This window comes from Geotrypetes seraphini, chromosome 1 (assembly GCF_902459505.1).
Source record: "Geotrypetes seraphini chromosome 1, aGeoSer1.1, whole genome shotgun sequence".
Lineage (NCBI taxonomy): Eukaryota > Metazoa > Chordata > Amphibia > Gymnophiona > Dermophiidae > Geotrypetes > Geotrypetes seraphini.
Genome location: NC_047084.1, coordinates 185,184,987 through 185,207,564, shown reverse-complemented (window position 1 = coordinate 185,207,564; position 22,578 = coordinate 185,184,987). Strand labels below are relative to the sequence as shown.

The window sequence follows — 22,578 nt, the reverse complement described above, 5'->3', positions numbered from 1 at the left end:
TCTCTGGAAAAAACTGTTAGATGACTATAAATTGGCTACCAACAAGGCCATAAAGGCATATCATTTACCATTACTGTTAATGGCCCCTAATAGACCAAGAGGCATTTTCACTTTAACAACAAATTTATTTTCTGCTTCCCAAGGGAATAATATTTGCAAACAAACTTAAGACAGTGGAATTTTATCTACTTTCTTCCAGGAGAAAATAAACAAAATATGCACAAATTTGGATTCTGAGGTTAAAGTACTACTGAATGCTCCTGTTGATTTATCAGTTGATAGCAGATCTAGGTCAGAAACTTTAAGTCAATTTGAGACAGTCTCCTATGATGTCATAAGTAAAATATTGGATTTAATACATCCTTTTACTCTCCTAATGTCTGTCAATTTATTACCTAATAAGGGTTTTATTGCTTGCAACTGTATTTTTACTGAATGTTTGTGCTTGATTGCATTTCGCTGACTGTCCAGCTCTTTTTAGTGTGAACCGCCTAGAACTTTTGGTTATGGCGGTATAAAATAATAAAATTATACCCTTAATCAATAAATCTTTACAATCTGGTGTAGTGACTAAGAGTTTGAGATTTGATGTGGTTTGGCTCTAGCTAGCGTCCGTAAAACCAGATTACAACTCCATGCCAGAAAAAGCTATCGCACCAAAACATGAAGGCACAAAGTGCCCTTCAAAAACCTGGCCACATCTGGATGTGTGGCTAATGTGTTCTTATTAACTGAAGGCCCAAAACACAAGACCCCTGCAATCTGAACTTTCAGGGAGCCAACCACTAGGCCTTTTTTCAAACATTCCTGTAGGATGGTGAGCACCATAGATATCAATACTGAGCTCGGATCCTTACTCCTCTGAGTGCACCAAGCTTGCAAGTACTTCCAGGCTTTCACATATGTGGCTAGAATCACTTTCTTCCTACATCTTAGAAGGGTGAAGACCACTCTATATGAATAGCCTTTATGCACTAGCACTGCGTGCTCAAGAGCCAAAGCGTTCTGGATCCTGCAGGGTAACTGGGCCCTATGTGAGCAGATGGACCAGGTCTGCATACCACAGGCGCCTCGGCCAGTCTGGTGCTATTAGAATTACCAGCCCTTGGTGCATCATGATTCTGCCCCGAGGCAGACATAAAGAAGATCTGCCTTTGGTCATAGTTCCACCAGGGAATCCAGGCCTTCACTTTCTGGCTCATATCTTCAACTGAAGAACCAAATCACCTTCTTGTTTGCTGCCGATGCAATTGGATCGAATATTGTGCACCCCCACTGACTCACAATACAGGTGAAGGCTTCCTGAGACAGTGACCACTCCCTGGGATCTAGGCTCTTTCAACTGAGAAAATCTGCTTGCACACTGTCCAGTCCAAGAGATGGGCTCTCGCCCATCGACACAGTATCTGGGCTTCCAAACAGAGTAGCACTCTTGATGCCTCTCTGGCAATTGACACAATTGACATAAGATACCGCTGTTGCATTGTCTGAGAAAACTTGTTCTGCTTTGCTCTGGAGTGCACTCCCGAACATCTGAAACACCAGGCAGATGACTCAAAATTCCAAGCAGTTGATCAACCACTTCCTCTGAGAAGGGGACCCGCGTCCCTGAACTGGATGCCCTTTGCCCCCCTCCCCCACCCCATACAGGCTGGAGTCCATCATCAGTATCACCCATCTTGAGATGAGAAGGGGAACTCCTCTGGTTAGAGACTGAGGCTCCAACCACCAGGCTAGATTTTGACATGCTTCTGCTGTCCAAGGCAGTTTCTGCTGGAACACATCCCTCTGCAGGCACCAGCGGGAGAGGATCACATCCTGGAGTGGATGCAAGTGTGCCCTTGCCCAGGGGATCACGTCCATGATCACAACCATTGAACTCAGCACCTGCAAATAAGGTCAGGCCTTTGGAGCAGTCTCGCTCCAAAATTCCTGTATCTGACACATATGCTTCTCTCTGCAGGCTCCCGGGAGGAACACCTTGTTCTCCCTTGTGTCGAACCAGACTTCCAGATGCTCCATGATCTGCATCAGCTCCAGGTGACTTTTCTGAAAGTTGAACACTCAGCCCAGTTTCTGCAGAAGCTGAATCATTCTTTGAATCGCTAGCCTGCCATCAGATTCAGACTAGGCTCTTATCAGCCAATTGTTCAGATAGAGATATACTTGTATACCTGCTCTGCACAGGTGTGCTGCAACTATAACCATCACCTTGGTGAAGATCCATGTTGTTGTGGCTAGCCCAAAGGGTAAGGCCGCAAACTAGAAATGTTGTTCCAGAAAATGGAAACGCAAAAACTTCCTGTGCTTCAGCAAGGCAAGAAATTCCTCCAGTGCCACTGAAGTACTCACCAACCACACTATCTCCATCCAGAAACAGGGTATCTTGAGGGCCACATTTACTGCTTTGATTTCCAGAATCAATTTCCAGTCATCTGAGCCTCTCTTGGTCAGTATGAAGTATATCAAGTATCTGCCAGAGCTAGAGTCTTCCTCTGCTATGAGCTCTATGGCTTCCAGATCCAGCAGACTTTGCACTATTGCTTGGACTTTGGCTGCTTTTTCTAGCTTCGCAGCCTGAGAGTCCAGAAAAAGGTCCAAGAGAGGACGAAAGAATTCAAGCTTATACCCTTCCTGTATAATGTCCAGCACCCAGCAGTCTGTAGTGATCTCTGCCCATGCTTCCAATCACTCCCATGCTCCCAATAGGTTGATAACCTCCAACTATTACATGGAGGGTCTGCTGATGGCTTGGCATCATAAATGCTTCTTGGAAGTTGTGACAGAATGGGATCCTGAAGATTGAGGGCACTTGGCCCCTCCAAATCTTTGACTGGAGCCTTGAAAAGATCTGAGAACTGGTGATATCGTCCGGAGGTCCGAAAGTTACAACCTGATCCCCTAGGGGTTCAAGGTCTGTGGTCCGGTAAAGACTTCAGATTGCGATTCTGCACACTGGCCATAAGACCATCCATAGAAACATAGAAGATGACGGCAGAAAAGGGCTACAGCCCATCAAGTCTGCCCACTCTGCTTACCCACCCCCTGTCTATGCCCTAATGACCCAATTTCCTTATCTTGACCCTCGTAGGGATCCCACATGGGTATCCCATTTATTCTTAAAGTCTGGCACGCTGTCTGCCTCGATCACCTGCACTGGAAGCTTGTTCCAATGATCAAACACTCTCTCTGTGAAGAAATACTTTCTGGTGTCACTATGAAATTTTCCGCCCCTGAGTTTGAGCGGGTGCCCTCTTGTGGCGAGGGTCCCTTGAGAAAGAAAATATCATCTTCCACTTCAACACGTCCCGTGAGGTACTTAAATGTTTCGATCATGTCTCCCCTCTCCCTACGTTCCTCAAGAGTGTAGAGCTGCAATTTGTTCAGTCTCTCTTTGTACGAGAGACCCTTGAGCCCCGAGATCATCCTGGTGGCCGTCCGTTGAACCGATTCAATTCTGCGCACATCTTTACTGTAATGTGGCCTCCAGAATTGCACACAGTACTCCAGATGAGGTCTCACCATGGCCCTATACAACGGCATTATGACTTCAGGCTTTCGGCTGACGAAACTTCTATTGATACAACCCAATATCTGCCTTGCCTTAGATGAAGCCTTCTCCACTTGATTGGCAGTTTTCATGTCTGCACTGATGATTACTCCTAAATCTCGTTCTGCTGAAGTCCTAGTTAAAGTTTCTCCGTTCAAGAAGTACGTCCTGCATGGATTTCCGCTTCTGAGGTGCATGACCTTACATTTCTTAGCATTGAAGCCTAGCTGCCAGGTTGAGGACCAACTTTCCAATGTAAGCAGGTCCTGCGCCATATAATTCTGTAAACTGCATTCACTTACTATATTACATAGTTTGGCGTCATCGGCGAATAGTGTTATTTTACCTTGAAGCCCTTGAGTCAGATCCCCTATGAATATGTTGAAAAGGAGTGGACCCAGGACTGAGCCCTGCGGCACTCCACTGGTCATCTCTGATGTTTTAGAGAGGGTACCATTAACCACTACCCTCTGAAGTCTGCCACTCAGCCAATCATTGACCCATGCAGTTAGTGTCTCTCCTAACCCCATCAATTCCATCTTGCTTAGCATCCTGCGGTGTGGGACACTGTCAAAAGCTTTACTGAAGTCCAGGTACACGACGTCCAAAGACTCTCCCAAGTCCAACTTTCTTGTTACCCAGTCAAAGAAGCTGATGAGATTGGATTGGCAGGACCTACCCTTGGTGAATCCATGCTGACTGGGATCCCGAAGATTCCCTTCATTCAAGATCGTGTCCAATTTGCTTTTAATTAGTGTTTCCATGAGTTTGCACACCATTGATGTGAGACTCACCGGTCTATAATTCGCAGCCTCTGCCCAGGGGAACTTTCCCCTTACTTAGGGAGAGATTGAATAGCTCAGCCAATGGTTTCGCCAGGACATCGCTCAATTCTCTGAGCACTCTTGGGTGCAAATTGTCTGGTCCCATGGCTTTGTTCACCTTGAGTCTTGCCAGTTCACTGTAAACTTCACCTGGTGTGAACTCAAAATTCTGAAACGGGTCTTCTGTGCTTTGTGTTGTCTTCAACTGCGGACCGTGTCCCGATGCCTCACAGGTGAAGACTGAGCAGAAGTATTCATTCAGTAGTTCTGCTTTATCGGAATCTGCTTCCACGTAACTTCCGTCCTGTCTTCTAAGGCGTACTATCCCCCCTGTGTTCCTTTTTCTGTCTCTAATACCTGAAGAAGGATTTGTCCCCCTTTTTAATGTTTTTTGCCAGAATTTCTTCCACTCGAAGTTTTGCCTCCCTAACTGCCATTTTGACCGCTGTAGACCTGGTCCTATATTCTACTTTTGCCTCTCTTTTCTCCGTGCGCTTGTAGGAGAGAAACGCTTTTTTCTTCTCCTTAATGAGGTGCGAGATCTCCGCGGTGAACCATTGGGGTTTACTGTTTCTTTGTCGTTTATTTACTGATTTTATGAAGCAGCTAGTTGCTTCATGTATGGTTGATTTCAGTGTTAACCACTTAGCTTCTACATCATCGGTGTCCGCTTGGTCCTGCAGCGTCTGATGGACGAAATCTCCCATGCGTTCGAAGTCTGTGCCCCGGAAATTGAGTACCTTTGTTTTTGTGTTTGATCTAGGGAAGCCTTTCCTAAGGTTGAACCATACTATGTTGTGGTCGCTGGAGGCTAGCGTATCTCCTACTGAGACCTCTGAAACGCTTTCCCCGTTGGTGAGTACCAGGTCGAGGATCGCCTGGGTCCTAGTGGGCTCCGTTACCATTTGTTTGAGACGTGCTCCCTTTATGGAGGTTAAGAGCCTCCTGCTACCGCTGGTTGTCGCTGAAAATGAGTTCCAGTCTGCATCAGGCATATTGAAGTCCCCTAGCAGTACAGCTTCTCCTCGTAGAGTGATATTCTCTATGTCTTCAATTAATTCTGCGTCCATGTCTTCCAGTTGTCTTGGGGGTCTGTATACCACACCTAGATACAGGCATTTTTCTCTGCCTCTTGCCAGAGGGACTCCCCGGTGTACTTGACATCTGTGATCCTGGTGGTTTTGATGTCCTCTTTAATGTATAGAGCTACCCCCCCCCTCCTAACCTGCCCTCTCTGTCCTGACGAAGTAGATTGTAGCCTGGTATAGCCATATCCCACCCATGTGAGTTCGTGAACCAAGTTTCAGATATTGCCACCACATCTAGGTCGGCATTCCTTATTTCAGCCTCCAATTCTAGAATTTTGTTACCTAAACTGTGTGCATTGACATACATGGCCCTCCATATCTTGTGTTTGCTAAGTCCCTGTGAGGCGTATCCTACCCGAATCGGTGTGACTCCCAAAGAACTGTTTGCAATGTGGGTACTTACCTTGGACATGGAAGCGGAGTTTCGACTCACCTCATCAGGATAATTCCTTTCTGCACTAATATGTGAATGGGTACCCTCCCCCGACTTACCTAGTTTAAAGCCCTGTGAAGCAGGCGGGCTAGTCGGTGTCCGAAGATGTTCTTACCCCTACTGGTCAGATGGAGTCCGTCTGGTCCCTGAAGTCCTTGTAGCGCTTCCCCATGGTTTAGGAATCCGAAGTTCATATCCCGGCACCATCCCTGTAGCCACTCGTTCGTCCTCAGGATACGTTCATCTCTGGCTCTTCCCTTGCCTCTAACTGGGAGGATCGATGAGAAAACCACCTGCGCTCCTGTCCGCTTCAGCCTCTCACCCAGTGCTCCAAAGTCTCTGGTGATGGTCTCCGGTGTGTTCCTGGCAGTATCGTTGGTTCCTATGTGGACAAGAAGCATAGGAAAGTGGTCTTGGGGCGTGAGTAGTCTATCCAGACTGGCGGTGACATCTCGTATCCTGGCTCCAGGCAGACAGCAGACCTCCCTAGATTGCATATCCGGTCTGCAAATTGGTCCCTCGGTGCCCCTCAGCATGGAATCCCCGATGACTATTACTCTGCGCTTCTTTGGGGGGAGCCGGTCAGTTGTCCCTGGAGATGGAGCTGTGTGTTGGGCCTGCTCCTGTTCCTCATCGGCAGTTCCTTCCTGAAGAATCTGGAATCTGTTCCGCAGGGCGAGTTGAGGGGTTGATGTATAGCTGCCCTGTTTGTAAGAAGAAGGAGAAGATGAAGAGATTGAAAAAAAGGGGGGGGGGGGGTCTCCTATGTTTGCCCATGGAGGAGGTCACCAGCTGCCAGGAGTCAGTGCCGCTAGCCATTTCCTGTATCCCAATTGTTGGTTTCAAAGCTGATGATTTGGGTGTCTCGAGGATGGACTTGTCATGGGCCTGCTCGGTGATTTGGGACAGCTCCTGGACGACTCCGTCGATGTAGGCCTCGTCCTCTCGGATGCTTCTCAGGCGTATCACCTCCTCCCTGAGGCTCCTTAGTTCCTGCATGAGATCTCCATCCAGCTGCGCAGCCTCCTCTGTCTGTGTAGAGACTGTAGTGTAGCGCTGGGGGATGGTCTCGGTCTGCACAGAGACCTCTGTCCACCGTCCTGGGTCTTCCTCCTTCTGCACGCAGTCCGTGGTCGCTTCCTGGATCCCCGTAGCAACTGGAATACTGGTCTTGATTGTAGACATCCAGACCTTTCCCAAAGAGTAATTGTCCCTTAAATGGTAATTTACTCAATGCCACCTTGGAGGAGGAATCTCCCGCCCACTATCCCATAGCATCCTGCGGTGGAAATGGAATAAACAGACAGTTTGCTCATGACTCTGAAAAGATCATACAGAGCATCAACTACATAATCCACTCCTGATATTAAAAAAATGGTAATCCCTCCCAGCAATTGCCTCCGGATCATGGCACAACTTGGAGTAGCAAGTCCGGGTGCCAAAAGACGCGGCTGCTCTTAAACCCGAGGCCATGGCCTCGAAGAGCTTATAATGGACAAAATCCGGTCTGCAGTCCTGGGCATGCTTAAATGCCATGCCACTGGGAAGCGAGGTATGCTTGGTATCCTGCGCCACCAGGGAATCCACTTTTGGTGGAAAAAAGAACTGGTTAAATTCAACATCTAACTGAGAGAGTAGAGGCATTGAAATAGGGCCCTCTTCATCCCAGTTTTCCTCAGACTGGACCTCCCCATCATGCACATAGCACTGTTGCTGGGGAATTGTACTTTTTGGAGGGAGACCTTCAGCGCCAGCATTGCCGTGATCCCCAACAGTTCCATGCAGCCCTTATTAATCATGTAAACGTCAAACATCAAATTGATGAATTCAGGGGGAAACACTTGTCCAGGATGTCCACAAGGCCCTGCGGGTGCTCTCAAGCTCCTTTCTGGTGTTTTGCAGCAGTGCCATGGCTGTGCTTCATTGGGGATGTACCTGTGCTCCTCCCTGGCTCAACACTGGACTTTTTTTCTGGTCCTCATGCCCCTCCTCATGCGTTGCATATCACATGGGACATGGGTGATCCTCAGCCATCTATCACATCTGTTTTTAATCAAAATCGAGGTGTTTTGAGGCAGATAAGAAACTTATTTTCAAATCAGGAAATACAAGATGACCACCACAGCAGCAATTTTAGCATCAAAAACAGCTAAGGAGAGCCACACTGGGTGGTGTAACCTGAACCTAACCCCAGACCCTCCTCTCCCCCCAAAAAAAACCAATTAACAAAACCCCCAATTTTATTTTTCAGGCTGTTACTCACTCTGCCATGCTGTGTACTGGGAGCTGCAAGTGCTGAAGCTCCAAACAGCTTATAGGGAGAACTTCTGCCTCAACAAGCCTGGAATCTGGACTGCTTGTATTTTCAGACTATCTTTCGGGCCCAATGAATCAGCCGGAGAACTCAACCGAAACCAGACCTTGCGCACATAAACAGGGGGAGGAAAGCAGTTTGCCCCGATCCTGGAAAAACTGTCATGGATTACTCAACCTGCACTCAAGCCCACTGTGAATGAACCTGGGGCGAGCTGTGCTCCCCAACAGATTGGTCCCTGAATCGCTAAACTTTTAGTGCAGGCTGTCCAAGTGGATGCACTGCAAAGCAGTCTGCCCCTTGGAAGCAGACCCTTGATCTCACGATCTCCCGCAGCTAAAGATGCCCCAAGATTGGAATCCTCTGTAACACTGAAAAGCCTCGCAAACGGTCAGCTAAAAAACTAATTTAATTGAAAAATAAACACAAACAGAAAAGACAGGCTACTACCATCTCGCTTGTAGAGAGACAACAGAGGAATTGGAGGACAGCCCAGAGGGATGGGAGACGGAGTAAAAGAATGATAATGAGGCTCTCTACAAGAATTGTCACGAGAGGTGACTGACTACCCACAGGTTCAGGAATAAAGTGTCTGTTGCATAGAACATGCAAGTCTTAAAGGTTAATAGCTTGCTGCAAAATTTTAAATCTTGTAACTTCTTTCCAGGCTGTTATCACTGTTGTACTTGCCTGTTTATTGACTGTGTGCAGGTCCTCCAAGCATCCAATTCTATTGAAAGCTGCTCAATTTGTAGAGGTACAGACACCTCCCTGCGTTTTAAAAGCTGACTAGAAATAGGAACAAAAATTACATGTTAAAGAGGTAATTTTCAAAATCCCATTCAGTGTGTGAAATACAGGGACAGGCTGTCCCTTTATAACATAAGATGAATTATCAAACACAAACTACCTAAATCTGCCTAATGCTTTGTTCTTGTATGTAGAATATAGAGTGGAATTGTACTAGGCAGAGTGATGTCCACACAGAAAAATGTCCTCAATCTCATCTGATGGTCCAAATAACTTTATTCATCCAGTAACTCAATGACTCGACATGTACATGTTTCAGCCAAACAGGCCTGCCTCAGGAGTCTTAAGAGTTTTCCAAATAGTGTGGGATGAAATGAAGGGTAAATGTGTAGTCTCTCATATAGAAATGAAAGCTTCTGCAGCAGTGCTTGGAGCCAACCGACATACCTACTATTTTTGCAAGCTGACTTTATAAGGAAAAACATAGGGGTAAGTATTTAGCCCAGTGACAGTCAGCTTCTTTTAACCACTGCCAGCATTATGCCTGAGTATTCAATGCCAGGTCATGTCTAATCACCAGCATTGAATATCCTGTTATTAATTGTTCAGTTAAGTACGACAGTCAACCTTTAACCTCATAAGTTTAACTGGGAAAAAGATAAAACTGTTTTATGCAGTCCTATCTGTCTAATTTGGTGGTTAAGTGAAGATTATTGGCAATTAATTGCATAAATGTAAGCTTTACCTCTATACTGCTCACAAAATCACCGGCTAGGAGTTTGGTGGTTAGTGCCGATATTTACTGTATATACTCAAATATAAGTCGAGACCCCCATTTTCCCCCCAAAAAGGAGGAAAAATGGTTGACTCGAATATAAAAAAATCAAAAAAAGGAAATGTACTGCATACTGGTTTAACATAAAAATCACACTCACACTTAATCAAAAATCAACAAACACAAAAGGCAAATAATAAGAGTGAATATGAAAGATGGAAAAAAACGGGCCTCATCCATGATTGGCCAGGACTGCACAGTACCCTAAGCCTCACGTTTCATCACTGGTACGAAAAAAACTCCGTACATATATATAAATTTTCTTGCACTCAAGTCTTTCATTTCATAAATAATTTTTCATAAAAATCTTCTGTTAAATATATTGTGTGAATCAGTGGTTAAATCTGTATAAAATGAATTGAAATGGCTACAGCTACAAGTGAAAAATTCATTTCAGTTCAATATGTGTAATACTTGTGAAGGAAATAGCAAAACTATCTATGGGAACGCTTCCACTTAGGCATACATTTCTCTTCTGATGACTTAAAGAATGGAACTCGTTCCCTGATATTTCCCAATGTTCCCGACAAAAAGAACTTCTGTTTCGCCCTTCCCAGGGCTACTTTAGGGGAATAAATTCACTGCAGTTAATTCAACGTTGCTCTCTCCAAAACACTTTGTAAACTCCAGTCATGGCAATGACGCTCTTTAAGATGGCCGCAGGGCTGAGATGCGCTCAGCTCGTTCAAAAAAGAAAAGGAGCCAGTCCTTTGTCCATCTGGGAAGCCAAAGCCACTTCTCCATAGCTGAGCCATAATAATTACAGTATACAGTACGTTTCCTTTTTTTGATTTTTCATATTTACACGACTGTACCCATTTTTTTAGTAGTTATATCATAACTCGAATATAAGACAGGGGCTTAATATTCAAGTGCCATGCCCTGCCAGGATCTGCACACACTGTCCCCTCCATCACACCCTCCCCTGCCAGGCTCTGCACTCAGTCCCCCTCCCTGCCAGGTTCTGCACCCAGCCCTCTTCCCTCCCTGCCAGGCTTTGCACTCAGCCCCCCTCCCTACTAGGCGCTGCACCCAGCCCCTATCCTCCCTGCCCTACCAGGCTATGCATCCAGCCTCCCTCCCTGCCAAGCTCTGAACCTAGTCCTCCTCACTCCCTGCCAGGCTTTGTACTCAGCCCCCTCACTCCCTGCCAGGCTCTGCACCCTATCCCACCTTCCTGCCCTGTGCTCTGTCCCGCCTCTGGTGGTCTAGTGGTAGGCCGGGACAGGAGGGATCCCGCCTGTCTCACATCCCGGCCGATTTTAACAATTTTTTTACCCCCATTCCCCCGCGCACCTTTTTTCAACTTTTCGAATCCTTGGTGGTCCAGCGGTGTACGGGCAAGAGCGAGATTTCCATGCTCCTGCCCCGTGCTGAGCCCATCCCTCCCTGGATGGCTGCCTCAGTCAGATCTTGCAGCCAACAGCACACCCGGCATGCAAGAGTGAGCTTTTCGAGCTCCTGCCCAGCCCTGCGTTACTCCCTGAATGGCTGCTGCCAGGATGCACTGGGAGGAAGAAGGGTTACCATTTGAAGAGGTGGCTCTATCGAGAATGGGCATCCCTCCTGCTGATTTTTCATCCATAGGTACAGGGTGTGTGTGGGGATGTCGGAGGGGTGTTGGGAATGTGTGAAGGGTTTTGGGAAGGGGGCTGGGGAGATGTCAGGGGCTGTGGAGGGGTGTTGGGCGTAGTGGGAGGGGGGCTCTCTATGGAGAAGGGCTGGGGGACCAGTGGGTGGATGGGAGGGAGAGAGGAAATGTGGATCTTCCTGCCAGTTCAGCTGATCGCAGAAGGGGACGCCTCGATGGTTTCAGGGAAGCCGTGGTTTCAAGGAGTCCCGCCAGCTCAGCTGACTGGGGATTCCCCTGCCATGATCAGCTGATGGCAAACTGCACTATTTTCAGGATCTCCTGGCAAAGATAGGTGCCAGAAATGTAGGCACGGATTTTCCAGGCTTATATTTCCGGTGCCTATCTTTACATGAATTGCGCCTACATAGGTGCTTTAGGCTGCCTAACGCCACTTCCGGCATTGCCCACACCTACTTTGATGTTCAGCAGCCTAAAGTGCCTACATAGGCACAATTCTGGCGGCTTTTATTTAGGCACTGGTAGGAACTTTATTTTTACTGTTTTTCACTGTTGTAAACAGTATTTCTCAACTTAGGTGCTGGTAGGGCACTTACCAGCACCTAAGTTTTGGTTCCATTTACAGAATATCCCACTTAGTCAAAATACAGTTTCATCCGGTGAACAGATAAACTAAAAAGCTTGACATTTACCTTGTATACTCATAAAGTGCAGGTACGATGCTAGTGTACTGTCTTCGAATTGCAAGCAAAGCACCAGTGTAACCACATAATATCAACAGCTCATTTCGAACTCTAAAACAGAATAATATTAATTATAACAGTGGTGACTCTTAAAGGTTTACCATCAGTCTACAGCGGAAGTTCCCAACCCAGTCTTTGGGACATACTTTGCCAGTCAGCTTGAATATGCATAAAATAGATTTCCATATCACGAAAGTAGTGCATATTCACTATGAATATCCTGAAAAATTGTAGGCCCAATGAAATCACAAGAGCTGATGGCAGATTCTTTTCAGATTGCTATGAGATGTTTTAAATTATTAGTGCTTCAGGATTTCCTACTCTGCTATGGACTTTTCTAAAAGCAGGGTTATTTTCCAGTGTTGTATCAAGTATTATAAAATTCACCATAATGATGAAGGGCAGCACTTACAAACCCAACTAATTTTATAGATAGCAACACCATCAGAGAAGTGGTGCAGAAAAGTGAGTCCAAACTGGGCAGAATCTGTTGGTCTATGGAGAGATGGCAAAAAGCAAAAAAAGGCAAAATTTCCCAAATAAGCCAAAGCTAGAGAGTACAAGAGGGGAATAAAAAACAACAACAAAACTCTGGCTCAATCAATAATACTTTCAAATTTATTTAAAAACATTAGTTAAAACTGCACGCAAAATTCAGTGCAGTGCCTACCGACACCTAAATCAAAGTGCCTATGTATGCCTACCTGCATCTACCCACAAAGTAGGTGTGGTTAGGGACGGAGAATAGGCATGATATTACTTAGACATCAGGTGGTGTCTGTGTTAGGTGCTGGTGGTAAATTAGGCAAGAAATTTACTGGTGCCTAAGTTGAGTTAAGCATTGCTAGGTGTGATTCTATAAATGACACACTAGCAGTTGATTGTCAATTGCACCAAATGATGCCTAGGAGTTAAGCGTCGCTAGGCACCGTTTATATAATCGGGTCCAGACTGCCAGGGCAATCTAGGGGCAGAGCTGGAAGTTATCCAGACACCAGTCTTAACTTGCCCATTGGCATTGAATATCAGCAGTATCTGGATAGCTTCCAGCAGCTGCTGAATACCCAGATATTCAGTGCTGGAATCCAGGTAGGGCTCAGCACTTAATATCCAAATATAGAAAAACCTGTGATAGCTAGCATTTAAAAAAAATTATGAATACCTGTTTTATGTGTAAATTATAAGCACTTACTTGACCATGTACAATGCTAATTCACTTGGACAAGTCCTTATACAATTTGTCCCTTATTTCTTAATGTGGCCTTTACCACATTCAGATCCTGACTTTCTAAGGCTTTACTCATATTCTGAGGTTAATTATATAACAGGGCACTAAGGTTAATACAGTAGGAGAGTGTCTATTTGTAGCCTATTATATAGACACATGGATATCTACATGTCTTTATAAAACACTGCCACAAATCCTAGAGAAATCGTACCCTTAGATTGAAGGTACCGACATTATGCCTGCTTGACAGCAGATGTAAATGTATGCACTCATTATATAAAATACCCTTCAGCACATCTACTGGATAAGTATATCTTGTATTTTACAGTACATACTTTTAGATATGAGCACGTGCTATAACAGTGTATGGGACACTAGTGTGCCTCCTGAGATTTGAGGTGTGCCATGAGATGCTGGGCAGGAGGAGAGGCACTGGCTGACTGCCTACAGGATGTGCCTCTCACAGCGACAGGCATATCCTGTAGGCAATCAGCTGGTGCCAGTGCCTCTCCTCTTTGCATGTCTTCCCTACCGGCACACCCCCCCCCCCACGCAGTTCAGGGCTTGTCTGGAGGGTCTTCGCACATACATCAATGTTGATAAGATGACATCACACATGTGCATGATGTCATCATGTCAACATTGGTGCACTTCCGGGTGCTTCAAGCCGCGGCCACTATGTTTACTATGCCACAGTTCGACAAAGTTTATGGGACACTGTTCTATAAGATCCCAATTAAAATCCCAATTAAGTAAGTAACTCAGCATTTTACAAGCAAAAATGATTTATAATATCATCCCCTCTTTTAAAAAGCTTAGGATATCTGGCACAGTTTAGTGCCTCAGCCCATAAACTCTACAGCAGGTCTACTCAATTCCAGTTCTTAAGGCCCACTGGCAGATCAGGTTTTCAGGATATCCACAATGAATATACGTGAGAGAGATTTGCATACCAAAGAAGCAGTGCAAGCAAATCTCTTTCATGCATATTCACTGTGGATATCCTGAAAACCTGACCTGCCTGTGGACCTTGAGGCCCAGAATTCAGTAGCCCTAGTCTACAGCAATGTGTTTCTGACACTAAATCCAGTCACTTTTCATTAAATTCATGGGGAGAATACATTAACTATAAAAGTTGTTCTGCAAATGTAGATATGCTATAAAGGAAGAATTCAAAATAGAACAAGAGAAAAGCAAATTAAATGCAGAGTAAGTCAGGGGAAAATATACTCACTCACTACATTTATGTAGGACCAGTCTCTCAGTATGGATATAGCTGAGAAGATTAAGAATTGGGCAGATTGAGTCCAACGTCCAGTCTGAATTACTAAGTTGATCTATTAACAATGCAGAGAAAAGTGATAATATAGAAGAAGGCAATGGGCATTTGCCAGTGATGATTTTGAGATATCTGATGCAATTTCCATTCAGATTTTCCATTTTGAAAGATACCTTTGACATATTGAATTCCAATAGGAAGGGCTTTCTCAGGTTCTGAACTTAACAAGTAATATTTGACAGCTTCAAAGACATCTCCTTCTGCATGTTCAACTTCCGCTAGCTGCATACATTCTTCTAAATCTGGGAGATTACACTGAAAAGAAACGTGTTTGCAAAGAAAAGCGTTACTACCCTTATTTATACATAAGAAAGCATTGTGGAAGGTAAACCTATAGCAGTGCATCTAGCATTAGGTGTGAATGTACCTATTCTATAAAGAAAGAGTGGGCACCTAAGTTTCTTTATAGAATACCAGCAATACAGATCAAATAATAATAACAACAGCTTATATCTATATACCTATATCTTAAGCAGAAGCACTTAACACCAGCTAGAGATCAGGTGTACATACTTATGCCTAGATTGTGAATGTACACATATTTATTTTATAATATATGTGTGTAAATGGGCATTCTGCCCATCTCCGCTCATGTGAATGCTCACCTGCAAAGTATGTGTTGCAAATCATAGAGGCTATTCTATAAGTATGTGCATAAGTGAAGAAATGGTTATGTGCTTGCTTTTGCCTAACTTTAGGGGGAGGGTTCTTATAAAAATTATCTCTAAAGTCTGGTTCAGACAATAATTAAGCCCACTATTCTTTACAAAGAAAAGTAAAAGGAGAGTCATTTTAAATAGTTAATGTATGAGGAACTATTCCCCCATCCCCCCAAAATAATGCAGACGTGTGATAGGACAAAGTCAGCTCTATGGCATTGTGGAGCATGATTCCGAAGAGCCCAATTCCCAATCCCTCTTTTAATGCTGTTGTGGGCTATCTCATTTTCTTCCATACATTAATTGTTTAATACATTTAAGTACATTAACTATCAAATCAATAGCCACAGCCAAAAGGAGACAGTCTGCAAAGGACACCAAATGGAGTGCTATGAAATGGGTGCCAGAAACAGTGAATCTGTCCTTGGATAGATAACCCAGTTTGCCTCTTTCTTAACGCATATTGCCCACTGCCTTTTTTTGATCTGGGGTAAATGTTTAGAAATTTTACTTGTCAGAGCTCTACGTATAAATTAGGCCACTTAAATCTCTGTACAATTACTTTTTTATGTTCTGGCCTTAATCTACAGTGATATACAAAATCTCTTTCCGAAGGACAAGCCAGATGTGGTCTTCTGATGGGTAACATTACTGACTAAGCACCAGTGCTAAGACTTCTGTTTTCTAGAAGCCTGTGAAAGAGGCCTGCCACTGTCATGCAGGACCACCAGCTCATTCTTGTCTTTTAAACAAAGCAGAGAAACTCAAGGTAACACATTCTTCTTTGTTAAATCATTTCAATCATGTAAGTGTTCACATGGGGCCAGTACCTTTTACCCCTTTAGTGTACCAGTTAGGTTTTGTGGCACTTAAGGGTTTTTTTTTTATTTTTGCTGTGGCTCACTAGGCTGCCTTAGGCATCAGGAGTCCTGGTCAGGGTTTAATTTTTGTCCAGATCAAGTCATTAATTTTGGCTAGCTATTATCCCAAAAATTTCTTGGTGATTGTAAGTGCTCTAGGTTCATGTGCTGTGTGTGGGACCTAGCCATAATCCTTTTTGTAAACTCGTTTGTAAATGTCAGAGACGTATTTGAAGTCATGAGAAGCAATGCAGACTAAACAGGACTAGATTTTTCTCTTTCCACTCCCTTTTTGCTCTTCTTGTACTGTACCATCTCGCAAACTGTTTTGTAATATATTCTCTGTAGCATCCTTGCACTATATACTAAATTGTATCTCTTTAAATTGTACTGTAAGGGCTAGATTCTCAAAAAAATGCGTAAAAAAAAAATGATTGGCTGCTGTCGCAGCTCTTATAGTAGTGATTTTAAAAAAGCAATTCATTCTCCAAAAAACACTCATGCAAATGAGGTTGGTGGAGAGTAGCGAAGAATCACTAAATTTGCATGTGCATATCACTGGTGATAGTGATGGGCACATGCGCAGAATAAATGCAAAAAAAAAAAAAAAGCGGGACAGATGCCTAATATCTCCCGCTGCCAATCAAAACAGCGCTGCCAACCAACACCCGCCCCTCCAGCAGAGGGAAAGATGCTCAATTTCTCCTGCCACCAACCAACACCTCTCAGCAGAGGAAGAGATAGCAGGTCTTCCCTTCCCCAGTGCATCCTGGGATGCACCGGGAAAGGGCCTAAGGCTCTGATTGGCCCAGGTTGTTTAAAGCTCCTCCTGTGGGAGGGGCCTTATGCATCTGGGCCAATCAGAGCCTTAGGCCCCTTCCCGGTGTATCTGGGAAAGGACTTGAGGCTCTGATTGAGTCAGGTTAAGGCCCCTCCAAATCAGAGCTTCAAGTCCTTCTCTGGTACATCCCAGGATGCACCGGGGAAGGGAAAGCCTGTCATTTCAAAGAGGCAGGCCAACTGGACAGGGAGTAGGCATCCTCTCTGGCCAGCCATCTAAAGTAAGATAAGGGGGAGAGGGTGGGGGTCATTGGAGGTACGGTGGGGGGGGGGGGGTTTCATGGCAGCTGGAGAGCGTGGGCATCTCTCTCACTGCCGAGGGGGGTTGGGGGTGTTGGTTGTCGGCAAAGCAGCAGGAGAGAGAGGGCCTCTCTCCTGCCGAACATCAATTTGGAATTTTTTTTTTGCATATCAAAACACATGCCAGAGATGCATTTTTCACAGTGCTGGCACTGTACCAGCACCCCCAGGCCAGTTGCTGATTTTTGTCGCCAAAAGCCGATGCCGCTCTTGGAGAATGGCTCAGCGATTTTTAAGAATCCACCGGAGTGCTCGTTTAAATACTGAAGAGCCTATTTACCTAGCAGACAGCTCGCAAAAGACCTCAATAAACCGTTTTGATAATCCACAGCTAAAATACGTGCTCACTAAATCAGCTAGAACCTATTTAGCGAGCACGTTAAAGGCAGGTTTTGTTTTGAGAATCTGGCCCTAAGTCACCTTGAACCTATTTAAGGATAGTGGGACTCATAAATCCCAGATTAGATTAGACAATGCCATTATAGAATATGGAGGGAGATATGTGACAATATACAGTATAGCCATGATCACTTATCGACATCTATTGCTACCACAGATTTTCTTGTATTTTAAATGGTAAGTATTGGACTATCAAAGAGATCTTTGCCTTTTTCTCTGATGTGAGCTCCAACCATCTTATTTTATATATAATTCCTTTATCACAACATAATCTTGAACATCGTTTAATCATAAATAGATTAAATATCTTTATAAATGTTCATGCTCATTGAAAACAACAATTGTGCTATTTAGGAGACAATGTGCCATGATCACTTATGCCACATCAGTGGCAGGTGTAAGTGTTTGTGGCTCTCTTGCAGAACTTGCATATGCAATTTTTACTCTTCTGCTTGTCATGTGCAAATCTGGTAATCCCACCCATTGCTCACCCATGCATAATGATTCTGTGCACATATGTAGATACAATGCCTTCTAATGTTACAGAACAGTGCCAACTACATATGCAGGTAATTGCTAATTTGTGGCACCTATTTCGGCCACCTAACCCTTGGCGCTTATTTATAGAATTGCCATTAAAGTTAACGGTGTGCATTTCTGCTTAATCTCTGAGCTAATTTGCAAACGTCTGCTTGCACTACAACCTAATTTTCACAAGTGTCATTAAGTAATGGTTGAAATGAAGTCCAAACACTTAGGCATACCTTTTCATGCAAATCATTTATCTCAGCTGTACATCCAGGGTAGAATGCGCAGAGCTTTACCAATAACAGATCATTGCTAGGAATCATCATAAGAAGATCTGCTGCCAAATCCCTAGGCAAAGGATCACAGTCCCCTGTTTGAATACTGTATTTCACAGCTGAGAGTATCTTTGAAAGCCATGCAACACATAGATGCTGAAACAACCACTAAGAGTCCAGCAGGATACAAACCCACGCAGACAAACCAGGAGCAAAAAGGGGGTGGGACGGAATGATGGACCTTCTACCAATCAAGCAAATGCAATGACCCAAACCAAAATCAGCAGGATACTGTAAAAACTGGAGATTTTTTAATGTTGAGTGTTGTTATTATATAAAATCATCATCTTTTTTGCGAACAAGACTCAAGCTTTCAATATCCCTGATACAGATGTGTGTTCCACGCCGAAACACAGTACTGTGTTGGGTTCTGACTGTTCAACTTGGACATTAATAAACAGTTTTTACAGTATCCTGCTGACTTTGGTTTTGGTTAATTGCTTTGCTTGATTGGTGGAAGGTCCATCATCCCGTCCCACACCCTTTTGCTCCTATACATAGATGCAAGACAACACTGGCAGACATCCGAGCCACAGAACATATTTAATTTACATGTATCTATATAAAAATGAATTATTCATAACACATCTCACATTTTTTGTTGAATAAGGTTTCTATGTTCTAATGTGTCTTAATGATAATGCAAGAATTAATGTGTATTATCGTGCTATAATGTACGTGATTTACTCCTGGAGGAATTCTGAGCATGTGAGATAGCGGTTCACTTTAAACCAGGGATCTCAAAGTCTCTCCTTGAGGGCCGCAATCCAGTCGGATTTTCAGGATTTCCCCAATGAATATGCATTGAAAGCAGTGCATGCACATAGATCTCATGCATATTCATTGGGGAAATCCTGAAAACCCGACTGGATTGCGGCCCTCAAGGAGGGATTTTGAGACCCCTGCTTGGGTTTAAGCCAGTACAGGAGGAGGAAGTGACCCCTTGTGTAGTGGTTCACTTTTTATCTACTGCCCATGTCTGCCCTGAATTCTGCACAGCAGAATTTAACACACTTTAGAGCAATAGTCTGCATTAACATGGATTAACCTGGACTAATGTGATATTTTTTTTTTTATATGAGCTGCCTCATATACAAGCTGGTTAAAAGAAGCTAGCACAATCACTTTAAGCAATACAGTTTGTATTAACCCTCTGGCTACTGCTGGAACTTAACCATGTATCCCAAGATGTAGTAAAGTTGTAGCTGGGACAATACATTGACACCACTGGGCACTGTGATCTTGCCCATCACAAAAGTTCTGTTTTGCAAAGGTTACTCCCCCAGAGTACAAAACCACAGCAGCACCCAAACCCCCTTATCATTCCAATGTCCAGTCCTAAAAATAAGAGGTATTTCAGGCCCCAGAGGGCTCACAATCTAAGGTGGTTATCTGAAGCAATGGAGAAGCTTACAATGAATATTAGTAGGAAAAGCAGGGTTCTTTGTACGTTTCGGAGGGGAAGATTCTCAAATGTTCGCAGTAAAATCCGATGGGCCACTGTTGCGGCCGCTACTGTAACAATTTCAAAAAGGCAATTCATTCTTTAAAAAAACACGCATGCAAATGAGGTTGGCAGAGTCATGGAGGGTCGTTAAATTTGCATGTGCCGATTGTTGGTGATAGCGATTGGCACATGCACAGAATTAATGTACAAAAAAAAAAAAGACCCCAAATCAAAGCTCGGCAAGAGGGATGCCCACTCCCTCCCATCAACCAAACCCCTCAACACCCCTCCGGCAGTGGGAGAGATGCCCACTCCCTTCTGCTGCCAAGCAACCCCCCTCAACAGAGATATATTGTTGCACTTATTTTTGGCTTCAAAATGAATAAAGATATTAAAAAAAACAAAATAAAAACCAGTGGGAGATGCCTACCTCTCGCCACCAAGCAATCCCCTCGAAACCCCTCAGCAACAGGAGGTATGCCCACTCTTTCCTACCATCGCCATAACTTTGATGGCCTCCCCCCCTTGCCTTGTTTATGAAGGCCGGCTGGAGAGATGCCTCCTTCATCCAGCCAGCAGGCTCGCCTGTTCAAAATGGTGGGCCTTCCCCTCTCTGGTGCATCCTGAGATGCGCCGGGGAGGGGGCCTAAGGCTCTGATTGGCTCAGATGCCTAAGGCCCCTCCCATAAGCCCCTTCATGCCAGGAGACAGGGTTGCTTGACAGCAGCTAAATTTTCTGGCAGGTCTGAGCTGTCAACCCTTCCTTTCTTGTCAATGCCTGAGCCAATCAGCGCTCAGGCACTGACCAAAAAGTAAGGTTAGGACAGCTCAGACCTGCCAGAAAATTTTTCTTGCGAGATTAGGGAATCACTCATCGATAATAGAGAATCGCCCGGAGTGCTCATTTAAATATTAATGACCTCGTTGTAATACATTTGCATGGCAGTGTCAGAGACTGCTAGGAAGCTTGGAAAAGACCACAGTAAGCCGTTTTGATAATCTGCTGCTAAAATACATGAACGCTAAACCGTCTAGAACTGTTAAGGTTTTGAGAATCCTTCCCTCAGTCTGCTGTTCCTGTACAGCACACCCAAATGTGCAGATGGGAAAGTAGGCAGAGGGAAGGGCAGTCAGAACCCAAGGAGGCCCTTGTTGGCAATATTCAGGATAGCTAGAGAGGCTTGGTTTTTTTTTTTACTGGAAGGAGGAGATTTAAGAAGAGGGATCAGGTGGTTACATGCTTTGGTGCTCAGTTGGGGAATGATAGAGTCCATAGCCAGCAAAGCAGATATACTGCCAGCAGCATGAACACAAATGTTTTATCATCACTACTGATACACAATTGTTACCAGTCATAAAGCCTGGTGGAAATGCTCTATTCACTATTGGGGCAATTTTCTGTAGCAAAAACAGTTTACTTAAGGAAACGGGATGTTTGAAAATCGACTCTCCCTTACTGCAAGTCAAATTATCTGTACTGGTCACAGAAAACAAAGATGCTTACCTGTACCAGGTGTACTCCGTGGTCAGCAGGCATATATTCTCACATGTGGGTGGCATCATCCACAGAACCCAGTAGAGACACTAACATGTGCGCTGTCACTTTAAATTTTCTAGACAGTGCCAATATGGTGATGGCTATGGTTATGTTTATTTGACATACCGCCTTTCTTCTGCAAATATCAAAGTGGTTTACACTACATTGACTAGTAGCAGGCTCCCAGGACCATCAGTTCAGTAACAAAGCTAAGAAACCAACTAGGAGAGCTGGGCGGGTGGAAGAATATATGCCTGGTGTCTTTGGAAAATACCTGCTACAGCTAAATATCTTTGCTTTCTCCGACGACACAAAGGCATAATATTCTCACCTATGGACTCCCAAGCTGCACAAATTATGACTCAGGACAAGGATAATGGATATATCAATATGATCCTGGCAAAACCCAAGAGGGTTGGAGGGAACGTTGGTGCTCAGGCACTAAAAAGATTTTGCAGAACTACTTGTCCAAACCAACTGTTTCCTGGAATTTTGCAGATGTCAAAAGAGGTACAGTAGAAATGAGGTACAGTAGAAATGAGCTACCGACGCAGTCATAGCTTGGACATTGTAGGCTGTTACATAACCCTGCAGTGTCAGCCCAGCCTGAGTATACATGAAGGAGATACAGTCTGTCAATTAGAGATGGTTCTCTTGGTAATAGGAACTCCAAGTCTATCAGGATCAAAAGCTACAAAGAGCTGGGGGATCATCTATGAGATTTAGTCTGGTTGAGATAGCATGCCAGTGCACATTTTCAGTCTTAAGGTGTGAACAGCTGCTTCTCCAGGATGAGAATGTGACTTTGGAAAGAAAACAGCCAAAACAATGGACTGGTTGAGGTGGATTGGGTAGGAATTTTGGATGAGTTTGGAGCACTACTCTGTCATGATGGAATCTTGTTTAGGAAGGATCAGACACAAGAGCTTTAAGTTGACTCGCATGGCATGCAGAAGTGAGAGCTATAAGGAAAACAAC

The 22,578-nt window shown here is 44.4% G+C and overlaps 1 protein-coding gene across 3 annotated transcripts in view; it reads right to left on the bottom strand.

Moving 5' to 3' along the window:
* WDR17 (WD repeat domain 17) overlaps nucleotides 1–22,578 on the bottom strand; it is a 265,042-nt gene that overhangs the window by 11,253 nt on the left and 231,211 nt on the right. For 2 of the 3 annotated variants that reach the window (XM_033942775.1, XM_033942784.1), the window contains 5 exons: nucleotides 18,518–18,629; nucleotides 14,809–14,950; nucleotides 14,591–14,693; nucleotides 12,078–12,179; nucleotides 8,900–8,998 (listed from right to left, as the gene is read on the bottom strand). In XM_033942775.1, the coding sequence (XP_033798666.1) occupies nucleotides 8,900–8,998; nucleotides 12,078–12,179; nucleotides 14,591–14,693; nucleotides 14,809–14,950; nucleotides 18,518–18,629 (558 nt within the window). Of the gene's footprint in view, nucleotides 1–8,899; nucleotides 8,999–12,077; nucleotides 12,180–14,590; nucleotides 14,694–14,808; nucleotides 14,951–18,517; nucleotides 18,630–22,578 lie in introns of those variants that run through there. The other variant, XR_004539282.1, reaches the window with a different exon arrangement.